Raw genomic sequence first — 23,216 nt, forward strand, 5'->3', positions numbered from 1 at the left:
CTTTCGTAAATACTCTGGGTGCAGTAGATAAGCCAAAGGGCAATGCAGAGAACTGATAGTGAGAAGTCCCAGTCCGAAAACGCAGATACTTCCTGCAACTTAGCCTGATAGGAACATGAAGGTAAGCCTCCTTGAGATCCAAAGTTACCATCCAGTGATCCTTGCCCAGTAGAGGTAAAAGCTGTTGTAACGTCAACATTTTGAACTTGGGAATGTCCAGATAAGTGTTGAGGATAGATAAATCCAAAATTGGTCTCCACGTGTTCCCCTTTTTTGGCACAAGGAGCAGGCGAGAATAAAATCCTAGGCCCCTTTCTGGCAGAGGAACCGGCTGTATGGCCCCTATTTGGAGTAACAGAGAAATTTGCTTGTGAGCCTCTATTCTTTGTTGAGGAGGAATGTCTGGCATGCCTTTGAAAGGAGGCAAGGTATGGAAATAAAACCTGTAACCGTGATGTATGATATCCAGTACCCATCTGTCTTGGGTAATCAAACTCCAATTTTCTTTGAAAAGTGCCAACCTTCCTCCCAAAGGTGCTGCCAGGCGAGAAGGTTCTGGCAGCTGAAAAGGTAGGTCATTGGGTCTGTTTACGAAAGGACTGACCCTGCCCTCACCCGAAGACTGTGCAGGAGACCTCCCTGTTCTAGGCCTGAAAGAGCCCTGACCTCTGCCCCTGCCACGTCTAGATCTACCCCTAGACTGGGAATCATAAGAAGGATACGTCCACCCTTTAGTAGGCCAATTTCTACTAAACTTTGGAGGCTGAACCTGCAAAAAATCTTTAACAGTCTGCATAGACTTAGCCTTGTCTTCCATTTTCTTTAAAACTGCCTCAACAGGAGAACCAAACAAGACATCAGATTGCAAAGGGGCATCCAAAATCCTAGTTTTAACATGGTCAGATAAATTTTGATCCCTCAGCCAGGCATGCCTGCGAAGAACTGACCCAGTGGCAGCCACCCTAGACGAGGCCTGTACAGCATCAAAACCACATTGCAAAGAATGCTTACCCACCTGTTCAGAAACATGCACTAAATCTTGTAACTCTTTACAATCAATACCTTCCGCCAGAGCATCAACCTTAGATTTCAACTGTGAAAGGAGATAATTTTGATATTTCAACATGTGAAACTGGCAATTCAAAGCTCTCATGGCTAGAGTGGAAAAAGTATAAACTTTCTTTCCCCATCTATCCAAGGCCCTGGCCTCTTTATCTGCAGGAACCAGATTCTTTACAACAGAAGCCTTAACACCCTTAGGCCCCTGGCTAACAGTTTCTGGGTCTGCCCTAGGACTCTTAAAAAGATACTTATGAGCTTCAGGCACCCTGTAATACCTATCTGGTTTAACAGGAGCAGGAGGCAAAGAATCAAGATTAAGAGAAGCCTCTGCAAACACATCTTCCACCACATTCAGAACAGGAGGTATAGCTAAAGGCCTATGCTGGGGTAAAAACAAAAATTCCCTAAGCCTTTTCCTGGAATCAGAGAAATCCTGACCTTCCCATTTAAAATGCTCTCTCATGGAGTGAAGGGTCTCTGAAAAAGAAAAATCCTCAGGAGGAGAAGCAGAAGGAGTAGAATCATCCACATCAGAATCAGAATAATGAGAATACTCCTGCAAGTCTTCAGCCGAAGACTCAGACACATCCGAAGCCTGCTCATAATCCCCAACACAGGTTCCATCCTAGGCCTCTTATCAGGAGGGGGCATAGAGCCTCTAATTAAAGTAATTAAATCTTCTGCCATTTTAAGCATGTGCTTCTTAGGCACAGAACCTGAAGAACTAGGAGTGACACCCACAGAAGCAAAACTAGACCTGCCTCTAGGAGAAGCCTTGGAAGCAGAAAGAGAGGGCCTAGACACCTTAGGAAGGGAGGGGAGTACAGTTATCTGAGAAGCCCCTACAGCCTGACCTGCCTCCTGGGAGGCCACATCCTGTAAAACAAAGTTTCTCCCTGGGACTCCAGAGAGGCCTCCGTCGGAACCACCGGTTCCACTGACGCCTCTAAAGAACCGGCGTCCGGTTCGGACGACTCCTCTAACCTAGGTTTAACTGCCTTGTCCTTGCGCTTCTTTGAGGAAGCCGGCGGAGCATCCGACGGCATATTGTAATTGCACCGCTTCCCAAAGACCAACCTGGCACAATCCAACCTTCACTTTATAGTGCGTTTATTGAACCTAGCACAAAAGCGACACCCAACAACGTCGTGCTCAGGTCCCAAACAAGGTATACACAAATTATGGTAATCCCTATGCGGTATCTGTTTCCCACAAGAAATACAGTTATTCACTTTTTCTGACATCCGGTAAACACTGAGGCAAGAAAAAAACAAAATATTCCCCAACGGGGTACTTAACCAACTCTGACTTCGGTCTGAAACTCCGAATTCGAAAAATTTCAGAACGCCGAACGGCACTTGCAACACTGCTTCTGCATCGGACCATGCGGCAAAAAAGACTGAGGATATGACGTCGGTCATGCGCATTTGTACCCTGACGTTCTGATGTCAGTCAAATGCGCCTTGACCGACGTCAGCCTTATACTCTGATATTCGGGCCGACCGAGGGACAGCGGACTACCCAAGTGTTAGGACTGCAGCAATGTGAGATGAAGAACATCCAATGATTTCTAAGCAAGCAAAGTCTGATTTACATTTCTGCTTTCATTTACTAGCCCAGACCAATGATGTTTGAGAAAGTGAAGTTTAATTGACATTTTCCATCCTAACTTGCTAGTTAAAGCTAGGTTTTGTGTAATGTTTAAAGTAAACCAATGATTTTTAAGCAAGTAAAGTCTGATTTACATTTCTGCTTTCATTTGCTAGCTGAGATCAATGATGTCTGAGAAAGCAAAGTCTAATTTACATTTTCTATCTTAACTTGCTAGTCAAAGCTAATTAGAATAATGAAACACATTGGATGATGAAGTGCTTGTATAAGCACTTGTATTGGTTAGAGCAAAGCAGCTTGTTTACATGTTTTTTGTCATTGGCTGCTATATGCTTTATATTAGATTGAGATGTGGCTTTTGAATGTGAATCTGAAGAAGGCTTTGACAGCTGAAAGCGCTAATCCGTTGTTTGTTGTTTTTTGTCTTGTTGAGATACAGCTCTGAATAAATTGTTGAGATACGTTTTATGGTGTGTGCTTTATATTAGATTGAGATGTGGCTTTTGAATGTGAATCTGAAGAAGGCTTTGATAGCTGAAAGCGCTAATCCGTTGTTTGTTGTTTTTTGTCTTGTTGAGATACGTTATGGTGTGGTGCATCGCTCATCTCTTAGTTATTGTTGTGATTTTGCTGACTTAAACAGAACATTCTTCTGCCTTTTTGTTCAATCTTATTTCACAGTCTCAACCTGGTCTGTGACATTAATAGAACTTGTTGGCGGGATAGATTTGTGTCCCAACAACTCCCCCATCTGTGGAATAGACTTCCTCTCCATGTCAAGCAGAGTACCTCACTAGCCATCTTTAAGAGGAACCTGAACAACTGGATGGGAAACAGAAAATATACCCCTGGGATCCCACCTGTGTCCCTGCTGGATGGAGAAAACAGGTGCCAACTTTGTGGGAACACAGGTGAAATTCTTGGCTAGGCTTATAAGGGCCTCCAGGCCAATAACCTAGTATCGTCCTATGAACCTATGATTCATAGGGCCCCCTGTTGTGCGGAAGCACAGCTCCATACTACTGGGCAGTGAGTTATGTTGCTATTTTAAATGTGGTTGTCGAGGGTAGTAGAGCCTATGCTACTGAGGCACCAAAAGTAACCTGGTGTGCTACTTTAGTAAGACACTTGCATACTATGGAAGTCCTGTACTTAACAGCACAGTAGAAAATGCACACATGTATGCCACTAAGTAGTAGCATGCTCCTATGCATTTCAGTGCAGAGAGTTAGAGCAGAGGACATGGGATATGTGTGGCTGTGTGTGTGGGTGCATGGATCAGGGTACAGTGGCAAAGTCTCTGTGCATGAATCCTTATTGTGACTATATGAGAGTGTTTGGTTTGATCTGTGGCTAGTATAACAAGGGAGATCATGCTTGCAGTCTGTATGTATCTGCATGTATATAACACCCCTTGCATCTTGAGAGTCACTGCAACTCACTTTTGCATCCAGATTATATGCATGTGTTGCCTTATCTTGCTACAAGGTCAATATCTATGCAACATCTGTCCGCCTATAAAGATATGGAATGTGTGTGCCTGTCTGTCTGTTACTGTGAGGGGTGGTTCTGTGCCTATGTACTGTTTACAGGGCCAGTGCTATATCATAGCTCATGCTGGAAGGACACTCAGCTGAGCAGCGCAGAACTGACCTGGGGAAAAAACACATGACCATACAAACTGAGGGAAATTTCTTACTATGTCTAAAGTATCAGTATTCTTGCCTTTAAGGTATTAATGACTATGAACCTACCACATCTGCTCAAAAAAATGAAGTATCAAAAACAATATACATAATTCTAAATAATAAAAATGTTAAAACAAAATTCATCAAAACTGCACAAAAACAGATTATTAGACATTGTGAAGAAATTAGACACGTTTTGTGCTACCATGTCTGGCTGGGTTTTTGTAGAAAATTTCAGATTAACCTGTGTACTATACACCATCATGACTAGCTATGATATTGTAAATAAGTTCTTACATGTTTATTTATAATCTGTTTGTACAAAATATTGTAAAAACTTGGTGTCCTTTTACATTTCTAAATGAGCATGTTTGTAAAAAGATTATAAAGGCAAACTGTTGCATATTCAGCTGATTTGCAGATGATGTCATCGGAATGTTGACAGTTGCTGTGTTACTGCAACTGTTGGTTGATTTTCAAAATATGAAATGAAAATTAGAACTAGAACAGTTATGACAGTTAGTCTAGTATATAAAACAGCCTGCTGAAGACAGTTAATTGTCAGTTAACAGCCAGCTATGAGTTGTTCACATATATATTCTGCAATGGGTACCAAAAAGAACTCACCAAGAGCTGTAAACCTGCCTTTGCTCTATTGTAGTAATTTAGTTTAGATCAGGGACAGTGTTTTTTAGTCAGACAGGAATTTATAACTAATCAGATCAGTTAGAGTTTTTCAGAAAGTTGCATTTCTATCCTACAGTATTGATTTCATTTTCCTAGTGATTGAAATCTGTTTGTTTATTGGGAATTACTGTTTTATACTTTTAATCATTTTGCTTATTATTAAATAGTTTTATTAATTTACATTGTGGCTGGTCAATCAGTGCTTTCTTTAGTGATTTGAGAGTCCTTATACTTGCCATGATAACCTCCCAGGCCAGTCCAAAAGCCTAGCTGCATAGGTCATTTGCTACTTTCTTTTAATATTTAATTTTCATAATTGGACACCCATTTAATGGGTATGAAGATACTCTGATTGATGGCAACATTACCATATTATTTTTGGGAAGGAACACAGCTGGAAATCTGTGTCAGGCTTTCCCCAGAAGTGTTTGGATGTGTGAGATTTAATTTATTTAAGTATGGGTTCATCAGAGGTCTTAAACTGGGACTCATTGCTCTGAATTGTGTAATAAGGAGTTATATTTGGGGTGGACAGAAGAATGCAGTCCAGTCCCAGGCTATAGAGTGTGTTTTTGTTGTGCACTTAGGGGTAAATTGTGAAATGTTATTCCTGCTTAAGTGACAGTTTCACATTGGAGTCAGTAGTGAGGATTGAAGCTCTTTAGTTACTGACCCAGGTTAATGGGAAGCCGTCACATTATTTGGTGGCAGTTCAGTGGTATATTATCTGGACATCACAGGTATAATTATTCATAATTCCATGTGAGAGACAAAGTAACTTATAACCTTCATGCACACAATACCAAATACATTCCATAAAACTAAAACTAACACTAATGATAACCACAAATTCTATTCCGACCAAAATCCAAACTTTGAATTTATTCCTAAATTCTGCCAAGGGAGACAGGTGCATGTACAATATTAACTACAGTCACCCACATCATATTTTCTCTGTGTGCCTGGTATCTGAACAAACTTTAGTATTACTAGATTTTTTCTAGAAGACCTCAGTATTTACCTCTGACTTGCTTCTCATTTCTTCTGGGTACAGCAAAATTAAATGATACATCTTTTTAGCACTTATCAGGAGACCTTTTTATCAGTATAAATTAATAAAAGGCAAAACTGTGTAGAATTCAAGAGTAGGAGAAAATGAAAGGAATAAGACAGACAGGTCAAGAAGAGTAGGAGAGATAACAGGTGACATACCTGGCATGCAGGGCAGCTGTTTTGTTCATGGAGCTTTGAGTTAACAGAGATGTGGTGTCTGCAAGATGATGTGTTAACCACAGTGAAGAGCAGTGGACATATAGATGGTAGTAAACTGGAGAGAAAAATCAAAAAAAGGATAAAGTGGGCCATTGAGAGAGGCCAGAGGAAAAGATGGGGAAGAAAGTGTAGGACAGCTTGGCAGAAGACATGGGCACAGGTCTTCAAAAAAAAGAGTACACAAAGTGTGTGGCATGGCAAAGAAAGTCTGAGGGCTAAATGGGAGATGCATTCATGAATGAGAGGACAAAGAAAATAAATCCAAGGTGGGGGGGGGATAGGTGTGGACAGCAGTGACAAGTGACAAAGAGAAGACAGAGAAAGAGGTGCTCATGTAGAAACCAACACAGCAATTAGTGCAGGAGGAAAGTGGGCAGGGAAAGATACTCAAGACATATGAAAGGAACAAAATATGAACGAGGCAAAACAGTAGGGAGGAATTCAGGAGTGATGTGAAAGAGATTCGAGGCATCACAGAGAGTGATTCAATCAATTAACACAGACAGTGAGGTGTGTTTGGATAATGGAAAGGGAAAGAATAGGAAGAGGGCATAGTGCAGGAAATGAGAGTGGAGGCAGAAAGGAAGTGGGGGGGAGACAAGGACATTTTCATAACTGGACACTCACTCATTAAAGGGATTAAAGGTCTAAGCAAGGGAGACCAGATTATAGTGAAATCAGACTTGGGGACTAGATAAGCAAGACATGCAAGGAGAAGATGAAGGTAGTTATGGCAGAGGCATAGATGCATGTTGTTTGTGCTGACAGCAGTGGTCTGTCAGAGGTGTTAGTAGATATAAGACAGGAAATGCCATAAGAGAGGATTGTAGATAATATTATTAGAAGCATTGCATGTGGCAGCAGACAGCACATTAAGGAAAATGAGAGTGGATGAGGGAGCATTATTTCTTGGTCTACCAGTGGACATGGGACTGGTAAGACAACAGAAGTGACATAGCAGAGGGACCAGTTCCACAGCCCAAAGCAACAACAACGCTCCGAGATGGTTGGAAAGGAACATGTTCGTGACTGTATCATGAAATAGGGATGGAGATGGAAAGGGGATGAGCATATTATAGATTCAAATGTGTAGACAAATCTCAGGCAGTAGAAAGAAGAAGAAGACATGGACAAAAACACAGCAGAGGAAGAAACCAGAATGATTTAAAACAAAGGTGGGCAATATTACTATGCAATGCAAGGAATTTAGGCAAGATGGGGAAGTAATAGGTAGTGATACAGCAGAGGATGACAAACATTGCTAGTATCACAGAAACATGGGCCTCTGACAAGAGGGTGATGGCACATATAGTTGCCCGAGTATAGGTTGTTCAGGAATAACACAATGGAAGGATATTGCTGAATAGTGATTGATACAACTGTCAACAAATGTTAGATGTGATAGCGGAAGAAAAACAAACCTTAAAGGGAGCAAGGGAGGAAGCAGGGTTAGAACCTACAACAAAGTGTCCCAGTGACTGCAGTAGTGTATGGAAGAAATGTCACCGGACTTGTGCACTGCATCAGTCCCCAGACATGTCAAGGAAGAAGAAAGAGACTGAAGGAGTGAGATAATAGGAAAAGGATCAAGTAAATGGAAAGCTGTTTCTAAAAGGAGAATACAGTGAGATTCAAAGCTCCAGGGTATGGTGCAGCAGAAGCTTATTGTAGGGTTAAGACAGCTGATGCAGGACTGTACCACAACATAAACAATTCTTGGCGTGGTCCTAGTGGAAAGTTTTAAGAAACATCACAGTGAAGGCACATTTAGCTAACGATCTTCCAACTGCATAGGTTCAAGCTGGAGATTTACATGCACACAAGACAATGGTGTGGGATTTTAAGAAGGGATAAGAATGGGGAGACAGTCAAAGATAAATCAGGGGTCTTAGAACAAACTGAAGGAGTATACAAGCTATGGAAATGTGTCAGGGATGCAGTATTTAGGGTTATAATCAAAGATATAAAAAGCCACCAAAAAGGTAAAAGACAGAGAAGGTCAATATGGCTACATGGGAAAGGGAAGCAAGTGATTATGTCAAAAGGCAAGGCTTGCAAAGAATGGAAGAGAGGAGTTGGGGAGGTGAAGGAGGTACATACAAGACAGCAAAATGGCAATAACACTGGCAGTAAATGTACATACTAAAAAGAAGTTATCAGAGAGGGTCAGGAAGTGAAATAGGCTTCCTTAGTTATATGAAGCTCACAATGCATACTTGGACTTACTGGAAACACTTACCATCCAACCTAACACTCTCTACTCATGGGAAATTTTAATTGCCCCTCTATAGACTACATAACCTCAAATCTACAGGCACAGAGATTCATGGACTTTGTAAACATAAACATCCTTGACAAAATATCAAATACACCCACTATAGGCTGCAACATACTGGACCTCATGCTTACAAATATGGGAGAGCGCTGCACCTCCAGCCAATGTTTCATCCTTCTTACTCAGGTCCAGCCATAAAGCAGTCTCCTTCAAAATTCAAATCAACTCTGTAATCCCATTAAAACCAGTAACAGATAGTAAAAGGTAATTTGCATTGGAATTATTCCAAAGTGATGGTTTGTCAAAATTCAATGCCCATTTAAATTATCAACAAATGCATAGATCATCTGCAGACTCTGGATCCACCCCAGTTTAACTTTATCAAAGGTAGATTGGCCAGATTCAGTAAGCACAACTTCTTTGAAAATGTCACTAAGGCAATAGATGAGGGAAACTGCATACTGCCTACCTACAAATGGCTAAAGCATGTGATACAATACCCCTCTCAGGCATAGTCAACAAACTAACAAAACTAGGTATAAACCCCTTTATAACATGCTGGATACCTAGCTGTCTCACTGATAGCACCCAGGAGGTTAGAATCAGTGAGGCTACCTCCACAAAGAGGCTGTTCACCAGTGGAGTCCCCCAGAGCTATGTGCTAGGCCCACTCCTCTTTGGCAATCACTTCTCAGATGTCAAAGTGAATGTTAAAGGCCTCTGGCTAACCAAGTTCACAGATGACTATAAACAGAGATTTTTCAATGAATCCACCCTTCAGGAAAGATCTAACACAGGCAAGCAATTGGTGCCAAAGCCATGGCTTAAACCTCAAAACAAAGAAATGCATTATAGTACCTTTTCGGAAGTCAGCCACCCTGGGTAACTATATAATCAATAAAACACCTTTAAAGTTGTTTCACTACTCAGGGATCTGGGAACTCCTGTAGATAGTAACCTAGCCTTCAACCAACATTTCAAGGTAGTAAGAAAATCCTTGTTGCTCAACTTCTAAACAAGGGCATGGCATCTAGGTCCAGAGAGGTCATCATACCACTGTATTTGGCCCTCATCAGACTAGAGTATAATGCCTCTTCAGCATGGTTAGTTACACACCAAAGGGGGGCATAGAGTATAGCACACCCTTTGTATGTACCTGACCAGACACATGCAACAACTGGAACATCCACAAAGGCTCTTTACAAAAAAGGATACAAGGAGTAAGCATAATGGCTTATGCTAATCATCTCAAATCCCTGTCTCTTTACCCAGTATCATACAGACTTCTGAGAGGTGATCTTTGCCTGGTGTACAAGGCATTCCTGAACCCTGCATTGATAAATCTTTTGTATATCTGCAAAACAAACAGCCTCAGAACTACTAGACTAAAATACCTACATTTTGCTTGTGACATAAATAGGAGGAGATGTTGGAAAGATAGATATGTTTCTCATAGAATTTCCATTCTCTGGGACAGAGACGCCGAAAGCTGTTGAAGACTTGGGGGGGGGGGGTCAGTGAGAAGAGCACTTAGTGATCTAAATAGGGCAATTTTTTAAAACTATTTACTACCACAACATAGGTTCACCTGGAGGACATTTTAAGCTTAACTAATTTCCCTTTTGATGATACGTTTCCTGATTGGTTTTACCTATCTCATGGCTGATAATTGTATATTAGCCCCAGTGAGAATAAATGTGATCATACTATAGATAATTTGAGGGGACCCATGTAAGGGATGCAGCATTTAGGAATTGCCTCTATTAGCGGCACAAGGGGCAATCCTGGAGTACTTTCTATTACCCATCCTTAGATCCAAGTTACATTTGAATATGGACAGGGATGAGCTTTGTTTTACTTGAATGGATACTATGTTCTGGAACAGTGGTATCCTCTGCGATATATATCCATCTCTCCATAACATTCAGTTTAGATATCTGGACTGAGTATGTCTGATGCCATTTGACATGCTGATGTTCAGTAGGTCCATCTGTATTAAGTCAGAAAATGCCTTGTATGCCAGACACATCACCTCTAAGCACTCTGTAGGATACGGAGGTGGTCCATGCAAGACCTACTGTTTAAGACTTGTATCCCTTTAGCAAGTATCTCTGTGGGTATTCCAGTTGTTGCATTGGTCTAGACAGACACATGCCAAAGTGAGCATTATACAAAATGATTGCCCTAATGAGGACTTTGTAAAGGGGGACAATAACATCTCTAGATCTAGTCACAATTGATTTGTTTATAAGCTGTGCAATATAGAAAGACTTTATTTATTATTTATTTATTTTACATTTGTTAACCGGGATGGTCCGACTGGATACATGTCCTTTTTCAGTGGAGGCCCGAGGAGAAAAGCTCCAACAGAGTTACATTGATAATTAGGTACAGTAAATGAGCTGAAAGAACTTAACAAAAACATAGGCTATTTACATACAAGTACAAGACTGCCATTACTATTTCTGAGATTACTACAAATGTAACATTAATAACATATTAGCAAGGACGGTAGGCAGTATAATGACATAGAGTTAGACAGGATATATATTTCTTTATCACAGTATACAAAGTACTTATCATCTTAGCTAGTTGTTTATGTTTTAGTTAATGGCACAGAGCTAGTCTGGGTTTGAGCAAGGACATAGCCAGTGAGACTTGAAGTGGAGTTTTAGACTATTTTTGAATTGACTTAGAGAAGTTGCAAGCGTGATGTTATTTGGGAGAGAGTTCCATATTTTACCAGTGGTGTTGGCAAATAGCACGTCACCACCTAGGTTGAGAGATTTAGTTGTTTGGACAAGGAGTCTGTTTGCTGAGCGAAGGCAGCTTGGATTGGAGTAGGGAGTCATTAAGTTTTTTAGTGCTGGGGTATTCTCAGGTTGTTTAAGGATTTTGAAGGCCTCTGAGTTGGGACTGGTGAAGAAGGTGTGGGAATTCTATCCATCCAAGCTTTTTCAGGTTAGTACAGTGGTGTGTTCTGTAGGGTAGGCCTGTAACGAACCTGGCAATGTGATTATAGCAGGATGAGAGCAATACCTGATCCTAGTTTGCAGTCATCTCAAACTCAGTTGGCCAAAGCCCTTTGGTATTTTCTTTTACTTTTGAGATGTATATGCCAAAAGTCTCAGCACCAAACCCTGGGGGACTCCATTGGTGACTGGCTCTTTCCCAATTTTGATCTCCTGCATCCTGTGAGCAAGCATACATGTTTGCATTCTTTGATTTGCCTCTTGTTGTATTAACCTGATTGTATTAAATTATATTCCTTGTATAATACAGTAGCACTTGTTAGAATGTGTTTTAAATTTGTAGTCTGGAACAGTCTTCTAGTAAGCAATGAAACAAAATGTATGAACCAATAATGAAAAAACTACCCATTTCAGAAAATTTCAACCATAAAAAGGCCACTCAAACTTCTGTCATTACAATCCACCAATATCAGTAAATATGCAAAATCTCTGCAGAAGTAAGTCATCTAAATAATTCCACATTGATGGGATCTGTAACTAACAAAGAGGTTGCTGCTAGCAAACACCTTTTTTATTTAATTGTTTCATCTACAAATAAAGTGCCTGTTGCCCTTGAAGAATAAATTGCCTGTGCTACATTAAAAATGACAAGCTAGTAATTTTGCAATGGATGGCAAACTGATGACAGGTTCATAGTTACTAGGTAACTCCTCCAAAAGAGAACATTCATAGGACTGCCGCATCCACTCCCTTTAAGGTACAACACCATACAGAATCAGTGATCCATCTGCATACTATGGGAGTAGAACCCACAGCCTTCTGCATCAAGAGCAAGTATACTACCTGTTATGCTACTGACAATGCAAATAACTTAGCATTAGTAGCACTATTCTTCCTCCGAAGCTCTCAGCTCCTTATGAAATCCATTTGACACAACTAAATCTCTCAACTTCGCAGCACAAGAAATCTGGAAAAAGCCAAAATTTATTTGGGGAGGGGGTCAAAGGCCCAAAACCAGGAACATGTTTTAAAATATTGCTTGTATAATCTTAGAAAGTTGCTAAAATAAAGTGTTTTGTGTTATATGTGTTTCCTGAAAGATAGGAAGACTGAAACTTAAAGGGCCATCATTAGTGAATTCAGTTCTCACTGATTTGCCAGAAAACCACAAATTTTAAGAGAGACAGACCAAAAGTATGTGCCAAATATTCTGTGAAAATCTGGACAATTAAGAGCTATGGATTTAACTCCCTGAATCACAAGTGGTGGTATGTGTAGAGAATTCAGTTTCTTGTTTGAGCCTGAGTAACACTAACCACCAGGTATACCTAACTGGGGCAGTACACACATACACGAACACACGTGTACACACACACACACACACACACACACGTGTACACACACACACACACACACAAATGTACACACACACACACAAATGTACACACACACACACACACACAATAACTCCTGCAAATAAAAGAACTAAACTCTCCTTACCAGCATGACTCTGGCAGCACCAACGGAACAGCGGCAGCATAACTCCTGTAACACAGAGCAATAAGAGAACAATAACAGCTAGTTTAGTCAGTTTAACTTCCACACGTGAATCCACGTTAGCATGAAAGCTCCACTTCATCAATTTTTCCCTACAGGTCTTGCAGCTGTAAAAGTGGGAGGGCTCCCCCTGGCTCTATGGTTCTGGCACCCATGATAACAGGCTCCACATCCATGTGAAACAGAGTTCCTCCCTATCCTTACTTAACTGTAAGTTGGACCAATGGATGGGTAATCAGAAATTCAACTCTTGTCTGGTGCCTATGCCTCTGATAAAGGCAGTTAGTAAATCAACATCTATATAAATGAAATGTGTGGGTCACATTTGGGTTGCACATATAGCCTTATAAGGATCCTAGTGGTCGTTATCCTAGTATGTACCTATCAACCTATATTGTAGAAAGAATTAAAGGAATGGCAGACTTTCCCAAGTTGGATAAAGATTACAAGGAAATCAGATGAAGGCAAAAAAATGAGAAATTAATAAATACTTTGCTTTAGTCTTTACAAAGGAAAGCAAGGGAGAAGTGGTATGCCAGGCAGAAGGTAATACATTGAAGAGAGAGCAGGATTAAGAGGGAGGAGGTGAAAGTGAAACAACTCACCCAAGGGAAAGTAAAGAACAGAGAGCAGATGGAATATCCTCCAGAGTCCAGAATCATCTGGTTGATGTGCTTGCAGATTCCCAGACTGAAGCTTTGAACAGATCACGGACCACTGCTGAAATGCCTGTTCAGCTGTGGTATGCATGTATGACGGTGAGGGATGGGTAAACTGCAAGGAACTACAGTCCTACTACTCTAATAGCAGTAAATGTTAATGAGAGAATCATGCAGGAAAAGTTGATTGCTTTCTTAGAAGCAGTAAAGCAACATTGGGTTTATGGCCAGAAGGAGCTGCCAGACAAAACTAATCAAGTATTATGACTAGGTTACCTCAGAACATTTTCAAAGGAGCAAAAGTGAATGTGATGCACCCACACTTCAGCAAGGCCTTTGTAGTAAAAGATTGGGGGGTGGTCTAAGGAAGGTTTTCAAAAGGCTGGCCAAAAGGGCTGAAAGGTGACAAATAAGGTTCAATGCAAATATAAGAGCACTAAGTCAGAGACACCACAGCCCTGGTGTGAAGTATTAGTTGAGGGGAGTGGGACAAATTATAATAGAACAGGACAGAGACCCTGATGTGTTGCTAGCACCTGGAGTGGACCAGCAGCAACACAATGTGAGGGCAGTTGTAGCCAACATAATGCTGGGGAGACTCACTTCAGGAGCAGCTCTGGAGACCAAAGAAGGAGGTGTATACTGGGTTGATGGAAGAGTTCAGAAGAAGGTCACCAGTAAGCTTCATGGGAAGAAGGAGAAAGGATATAATGAGAGGTTACAGGAGTTAAATGATTTTCTTACAAGAGACCAAAAGACATGAGGGCATGATTTCACCTACTCTTGAATTCCAAAAAAACAAAAAGAAATAAATCACATTTACCTCCAGTAACCTCCCACCAGCTAGCACTGCACTAAATATAGTCTTATCTAACATCACCAAAATGGTATACGTCACCAACACCAAGTTACTGATTTGTCATCATAGATGACAAACTTCAACAACATGTCAAAAAATGTAGGGTTACTTATAGCTACTTTTCAAGCAGCGATTCTAAAGACAAAATTAATCGTCTGGTACACACCATATTAGTCATTCTAAAAGTGAGAATACAGTGTTAGCCATTATCCCCAAGTAGTGACAATTCTTATAACTTAGACAACTACGACAGCAGCTTTGCACTGAATTTCCCATATTTTATCTCAGTCCACATTTAAGTAGGGAGTAGGTTCCTCTATGCCAGGGTGATTTTGCTGAAATCTTTCTCACCCATGATGATCGCAAAGAGCTTCTTTTCCTCACTAAAGATACCTGTATTTGCGACCATAGGAGGTCGCTGTAGTATTTGACAGGTAGTCTACAGGACAGCGGGAAGACAACATTTGAGATGCAACAATTTAAATATATGGGAGGCCAAAATTATAGTGGCACAAGCACTGACTGGGCCACATTTGGCTTTCTTCAAAGAAAGAAACATTATGCTCAAATCAACTGGATAATGAAAAAAGTCTGCAAATGTTTCTTGCAGTAGACTACGCAGTATTAAAGGGTAATAACCAGGAATCTGTATCCAGGTACAGGGCTAAGCATAGTGATGCGGACTACTCTTCCGGGAACAAAACTGAGTAGGTTATTTATTTATTCATTTAATTTTGTCTGTTTTTAAGTAGACTGGTCTTTGGATCATGTTATCTACAACTCATAGCAATAGATAAAAATGTTACATACATATATATATATATATATATATATATATATATACATATATATATGAAAGAGAGAGAGAGAGAGACATCTGTATAGAATCACTTATAATTCATACATCTGAAAGCATAACAGATACTTACTCATTATGAACAAGAAAATGTTGTAAGGCACTACTTACAATAGTCAGCAAAGTGCAGGATATTTTTAATGAATGAAATTGTACAATGAACACACTGTACATTTTTAATAATTAATATGTATCGGATCTTCCAATAACATGAAAGCAATTAACCGGAGTAATGATACTGGCAACCAGATTAAATGAGCTGTTTATGGTTACCCGTAAAAAATAGAAAAACATTCAAGTAAGCATACATGCAATGAAGTAAGTGCAGAATACCATAAAAATATAGGTTATTTATGTGGTCATGTGTTAGATACTGCATTTTATGAATCCCAGTGTTAACATGTCTCTCTGAAACAGATGCACTCAGAGACTTCACTGAGCTGAGGTTTTAGTTTCATACTGAAAGTGGACCGCTTGTTCAGCTAACTTATTTGATTCAGCATGCTGTTCCAGCAGGTGGGACTGGTCATAGAGATAGCTAATACAGCTTCAACTGCTTAGTGCCAGTTAAGTTTCTGAGGGTAGATGGTATTTCTCAATTTTTTATTGGGGGGGGGGGCAGTAATTCTAATTCAGCAATTTGTTCATGTATTAAGAAGAATGGTAGTTCTAGCAGTGACTAGTAGCAATCTGACTGACTTTGATGGACAGTAATATCCTTTCAACTGGATAACTGGATAAAGCTAAGGGCTTTCTTTTCAGTGGCTTATAATACAGCAGTAGTTAGAGAGTCTGTGTATATGTTATTTTACAGGAGACCCTGGAGAGGTGGAGATATGCTCTAGAGAGAAAAGGAATGAAGGTCAGCAGGACTAAGGCAGGACAGAATATGTGTGTGTGAATGAGAGGGAGGATAGAGGAATGGTGAGGATGCAGGGAGTAGAGGTGGTGAAGGTGGATGTGTTTAAATACTTGGGATCAACAGTTCAGAGTAATGATGAGTGTGGAAGAGAGGTGAAGAAGAGAGTACAGGCAGGATGGAGTGGGTGGAGAAGAGTGTCAGGAGTGATTTGTGACAGATGAGTACCAGTAAGAGTGAAAGGGAAGGTTTACAAGAGGATAGTGACACCAGCTATGTTATATGGGTTGGAGACAGTGGCATTGACAAAAAGGCAGGAGTCAGAGCTTGACGTGGCAGAGTTGAAGATGTTAAGATTTGTACTGGGTGTGACTAGGATGGACAGGATTAGGAATGAGTATATTAGAGGGTCATCCCAGGTTGGAAGGTTTGGAGACAAAGCCAGAGAGGCAAGATTACATTGGTTTGGACATGTGCTGAGGAGGGATGCAGAGTATATTGGGAAAAAGATGCTAAGGATGAAGCTGCCAGGTAACAGGAAAAGAGGAAGGCCTAAGATAAGGTTTATGGATGTGGTGAGAGAGGACATGCAGGTGGCTGGTGTGACAGAGCAAGATGCAGAGGACAGGAAGAAATGTAAACAGTTGATCTGCTGTGGCTACCCCTAACAGGAGCAGCCGAAAGAAAAAGACGACCCATAGATCAACTTAATACCATCTATGAAGATTAATCCAGTGCCATGGATATGTATCCAGCTGTATCCGACATATATAAATATGAGTACATAGCAGATTACAGAGCTGTAATGGGGCAGCATTTTTCAACATTTGTGAGATTTTGTAGACCATACTGTCAGATACGCTTATATTGATTATTAGGTTGTTGGCGAGTACAATCTTAGAAATTACTGACAGCTGATTAGTGACCTCATATCACTGCATCTCTTGCTCTCACAGATTTAAGGCAGAGCAACTCATCTGCATATGTGATATGTGATGATGTGCAAAAGAAGCTCTTCCAAGATCTCCCAACAAAAAGAATAGAATCACACCCAGGACTGAGCCCAGGGAAACACCTGCTGTGAACAAATCCAATTTTGAGAGTATGCTGGCATAAGAAACTCAATATTCTTCAGAGTGTTAGGCAAGCAACCAGTACACAGACCCTGCCCTAGCATAGCTCTCTATTTCTAGATTTAAGCAGAATGTCCAGATTTTTGCTTCATATTTTTGGTCTTTTCCTCATAAAATTTGTGATTTTCTGGATTTTTGTAGCGGAACACCGAGGACTGAATACACAAAATAATGATGGGCATTCGAGTTTCAGACTTGATATCCTTCAGAAAATGCATGGTAACACAAGACCTTTTATTTTAACAAGTTTCTAATTTTTTTAAGAGCAATATTTAAAATCTATCCCTATTTTGGGGTCTTTGTCCCCCATTAGTTTTGGCTTTGTTCAGATTTGTTGTGCTAAGAGGTTGAGAGCTATGTTCCCCAAATCCAATTTCCTTGAGTTTTGTTAACAGCATCTTATGGTCAATGGATACAAAGGCTCTGCTAATACCAATTATAAGAGCAGCACATGAGAGACCTTAGTCCATATTGTTGTTTGTAGCATCCATGACAGAGCAGTCAGATTAGAACACGTCCATAAGCCATGCAGAGGCTGTGATAAAAAGATTGAGGCTCTAGCCCCTGGAATGCATAAATGAATCTATTTGTATACTAATAATATATTACAACACATAAATAGTGGCGCTTTGACAAAATGCCAACTATTCTATGATCAATATATGCAACTGTGATCACAAAATATGTTACATGAATGTGAAATGTCACATCCAAGTCCTTTTACGGCCCTGTAAACACCAGCAGCCATCCCCGGAGTTTATTAATCAAATAGGAAACAGAAATACATTTCCACTCCTACATCTAACAGACACACACATGCCCTGCATGCAAGGAAGTAAAGTTACCAAAACAGCTATCACATGTCATTGGGATGGGGAAGAAAACTAGCAACCTGGACAAAACCTGTGCAAGCAAAGGGAGTACTTGTTGCCTGCACAGAGAAGGAGCCCCAGCTGAGAATTGAACTAGAGAACCTCTTGTCACTGTGCAAACCCCAGTTCACTATATTTATCTTAAAATTTAATATCAAACACAGGTAGCCAATATAAAATTGTATGGAGCAGCCACTGAGGTACTTCAAAGGCAAGTATGTCTTTTCATACGCTCTAATAAAAACAAATACCTCACCATTTTTTTGTCCCAGTCTGCCTGATAGTTATACTGGTACAGCCCCTTACAACTTTGCAGATCTCTTTTTTTCTCCTTCTTACTACATTTCTTACTTCTGCAACACACGACTCCTTAACAGCTTCATGGGCCCATCTAGTAGGTTCATGTTCCTTGTGGTTTTGTTTTTCTTCTTTATACCCTCTTCAGTTCACCTATTATGCTATCCACAGTTCCTTTAGCTTTCCCCAGATTCTTAGCTAGTCTCCCCCCAATTTTGTTTTACTACCCCCAGTTCTCTCAAATAAGTGTACTGCTCTCCATACCTCCGAGTTCCAAGAACCATAGACAAAGCAAAAATATAATGTGGACAAAAGTCCAAAACCAGGAACAGTTTTTAATTATTATTCTAATTTACTTTATAAAGTTAATAGACCAAGACGTTTTGCATCAACGTACATTTTCTTAACAATGAGAAGAATAAAAGTCTAATATCTGACATTACTGACCGACTATAATCCTCAGCAATTTTACAGAAAATCAAGCATTTAATGAGGAAAATCACAAAAATTTAAGGCAAACTCAAGAAGGCAGCCATGATGGACTCCCTGTCCTCCCATTCCCATGGATGTCAAACAAGACTGTAGTATCATTGGTACACACTAGTTGTTCTATAAACCTGCCTTACATTCCTTGACCTCTCTGTATTTGTCAGGACAGCATCTATATGTTCTTCTATCTTTTGCCTAATCACAATCTTAACCTCCTTTTAGAGACACAAGTTCCCTTTCTGCACATGAAATAAGGATTTCCTTTCTCCTATTCCTTCAGTTTTGCCACTAGCCTTTCATCCCCCGACCCCAGGGGTTTGTATGATGTGATTGGACTCCAATTACCCCATATTCTTACAAAGAAAATATTGTTGTTTTATCTTTATGGCCTCCCTGTTATGTGTGCCCATTTCCTCTTCTACACACACACACACACACACACACACACACACACACACACACACACACACACACACACACACACACACACACACACACTATAACAGAAGTATTTTAAGGTATGTATGCCGGATACATTTTGACCATCCTTTCCTCCCCTGAACTCTTTGAGAGAGACAAGTAAGGTATTATTATATAACGACATGTTTAACATGTGCCCTTATACTTTCTTGTTTGCTACATTCAAAACCAAGCGTTTTATTTGGCATTAGCTGTACTGCAGGACATATATGCACTAAGGCAGCTCACATAGGATCTATGCATTGAATATGGTGCAACAAAGATATTCATATCCTTTATTTACCTTTCTAAACAATCTGTGAAGGTTTTCCTCATTGCTAGTAAAACAAACCCTTTAAAAATCATAAGACAAGATAACAGGCATATGAGCATAAGCAAATATTCATTAATATTCATTTGTCCTAGAACACTGCAAAGACTTGTGAGTCACAGCCCAATGGTTCATTCCTAGCCTTTGATCACAAGCTCTGTGTCTCTGTGTAGTTTGCATGTTGCTCTCAAGTGTAGGTATGACATGACACCCCCCCCCGTGGGACCTACTGCAGTTTTTTGCCACCTCAAAAAAGCATGCTGGTTGACTGTCAGCAGTAATATTGAACAAGTGTATTTTATTTAGTCAGTCCTTTAAAGAGACTTTGCTTTTATAATACTCCATGCTTACAATGCTAATACTAATAACTACAGAAAACATTGAAGGAAGCATTTTTTTAAACTTATTAAAAAATGTTGAGCCATTCCATACAGCTACAAACTAAAAGTTCTAAACAGTAGTTGTAGAATAAATAGTGTTGATAATACAAGTGCAAATCACTGCCTGTCAAAGCTTTTTTTTTTTTTGGAATTACTAGGAGTAAATAATAATTAAAAGTTACACCTGCATGAATGCACACCACTCCTTGTTGTACTTTGCAGTACACATTTTCAAATAAAAATTTCTGGAACAAATAATTAGTGTCATTACTGTTTAAACACACACACACACACTTGGAAGGGAAATAAAATGTTGTATAATCTCAGTTACTATCTGAAGACGAGCATTGTCCTCAACCCCACATGTTGAGCCAGGAATCATTATTTAGCCAATTTAAAGTAAATCTAAAGACACTCCATGAACTGAGGATATGTTTCCTAATCAGTGAACTACAGCACAACTGTACTTCCTGTCTCACTGAAAAGTGTTAGGAAGTGCTTCCTCCAAAATCTCTTTTAAACTGCCTCCATAGCAACCAAACTCCCAACAACTTGAAAGGCTTTTAAAGACAGATTTACAGTCAAACTATGAATGCCTCTAAAAGCAGGAAAAGAGAAAGTTTATAAATTAATTATTACGTAACAGACACACTTGTTGCTGTATAAAGATTTATTACATTCTACTTGAGCTAGTTGGTGAAAGCACACGTCTTCCTATGTGATGGTTGCTTTAGTTAGCATTAATACATCTGTTGTTAAATTAGTACTAGTCACAAACAGAACAAATACACTTGTTATGGGTAAACCCCCACCCCAAACTGAAGCATTCGCTGAATTAATTACCATATAAATACTTCCATGATGAAGAAAATATAATTCAGTGCATCAACAGTTCATGTTACTCCAAACTGTCACGGTTGGGAAAGAACACAGAACAGAAAAAGAAATAGTAAACACAAAAATATCTTACCTCTTCTACCAGGGCTGCAAACTGTTCAAGAAGAGAGGGGGATATATCACCAAAGATCAAATTAGTTTTAAGTGAATCTGCACTCAGAGGTTCTTTAGATTTTTTTGAAAAGAAAATTGCTTTATTCTTGCTGCTAGAAGGGAATTCAAAACTTGGGATTAATTGCCCAGCTGAGGTTAAAGACACTACCAGCAGTGAGTGTTCATTTTTATCTAAGAAAGACTGTAGAATCTGTTGATATTCATCTGTGGATATACATTTCTGCCAGCGATCAGCTTTTAATTTGAAAGTCTTCAGCACGTAGTTTTCCAAAAATTCATATCTTTTGTCTGTTGTGGATATTTCCCCCATTTTTGATGAGTTCTTTCTTCCAGGAACAGCTTTGTGGTGCTTTCAACCCTGGTCATTAAGAGAACTGAACTAGGAACCTGTGAGTTTGGAGTCTGTCTGTTGCTCCCATGGTAACAGACTGTTTGCATTTGCCCTTGGGATGAGCTTCAGCTGGGACAAAGTGGAGTAACTAACAAGCCCTGTTCATTTGACATCTAACTTGTTTATTTAAACAGGTTAATACATAGTAACTTGCTTGGTAACTGTACAATGTGCACTGAAATTACTAAACCTGAAATTAAAGACTGTAAAAGGCACTCCGAATATTCATTAACAGTACAATGGGTAACTGTTACATAATTTATATATTTTATAACAGTGCAGAAAATGCAGCATTAAAGATCAGAATGTAGAAAGACCAAACAAATCTTTTATTTTTTTTTTCCCCACTTCTAGAAGTTAAAGCATAGTTAATTCAGGACTGGACTGCTGAAACTAGTTTTAAATAAAGTATGCAGTTCACACTTACAACATTTAATGCTAACATAGATTTTAAGTTCATTACAAAGTTGTACAGGCCCACTCACTCTATAGTAACCAATGTACAGTAACCATGCCTTGATTTAAAGTATCACATGTATTTTTAAATAGTGCTCAGTTAATGTTGTCTAGGTTTTAGTTATCAACCTAAAAAGCTATGGATATCCCTGAAACTGTTGAAGCTCTGCTGTTTGCACCATTTATATTTTCAAACCTGCACATTAAGGTGTTTTTAAGCTGGTACTATATGACCACTGCACTGGCATGTGCCAGGCCAGTTTCTTGGCAATACCAGTTACACTTTGTCAGATAGCAAATCAAGTCAAGAAAAATAGATATGTCACCACATAGAAATAACACAGAACTGCACTCACCAAAATATTTCACTGAAACACAGTGCTGCATCTGCAGGGTTGAAACCCTAGTACACCGCTGCAGTGGCCTGTGTCCCCTGCATCACACTGAGTAATAAAACTAGATATTAATTCACTGCTTGTTTGAGAAAAAAGGGAAAACCTTCAAATCTGTACCAGTCAGACAGAGTTCTGAAACCTGCCTCTCACAGTAATTTGAGATTTTATAACAACATCTAAACTAATGTCTACAATGTGCAGTTGATCTGTCTGCCTGTCACAGTATAAATACAGAAAGAGCCCAGTGTAAAGCCTTTTGAAAGGGGAATGTCCCTCATGATGGGGGTTGGCTCTGTTTTAATTCAATAATTTTTACATTAACTATCTCTGAGATCGCACCAGTTTGGGTGAAAAGCGAAATACATTTACTCTTCCAACTGAGATGGTGTGACCCTTAGAGGGTGGTATGGTTAGACTAGAGCTCATAGGCATGGGATAAAACACTTCCCCCAACATTAGGGATGCAGGGAGCACAGTACCTGTACAAAAGTACATTTTCCAAAAGAATTACTGTAGAATTACAGTTCATTACATATATCGAGGCATTCTTCTGGGTCACGGTAAAACAGACTACAGTAGATCTGACACAAAGTATTTAGTTTTGGTAAGCGCAAGTAAAGAAAAAATCAATGAAAGGTAGAAGGC

The 23,216-nt window shown here is 39.7% G+C and overlaps 1 protein-coding gene across 1 annotated transcript in view; it reads right to left on the reverse strand.

The window, feature by feature from the left end:
* The window catches only part of DNAH9 (dynein axonemal heavy chain 9), a 3,419,770-nt gene extending 3,398,053 nt beyond the window's left edge, over positions 1 to 21,717 (reverse strand). The window contains exon 1 of the mRNA XM_044069722.1: positions 21,289 to 21,717. Within this exon, the coding sequence (XP_043925657.1) occupies positions 21,289 to 21,639 (351 nt within the window). The 5' untranslated portion in view covers positions 21,640 to 21,717. The remainder of the gene's footprint in view (positions 1 to 21,288) is intronic.
* Positions 21,718 to 23,216: the final 1,499 nt, after the last annotated feature.

The sequence above is a fragment of the Protopterus annectens genome, chromosome 4.part0, assembly GCF_019279795.1.
Source record: "Protopterus annectens isolate FY-2018-M chromosome 4.part0, PAN1.0, whole genome shotgun sequence".
NCBI lineage: Eukaryota > Metazoa > Chordata > Ceratodontiformes > Protopteridae > Protopterus > Protopterus annectens.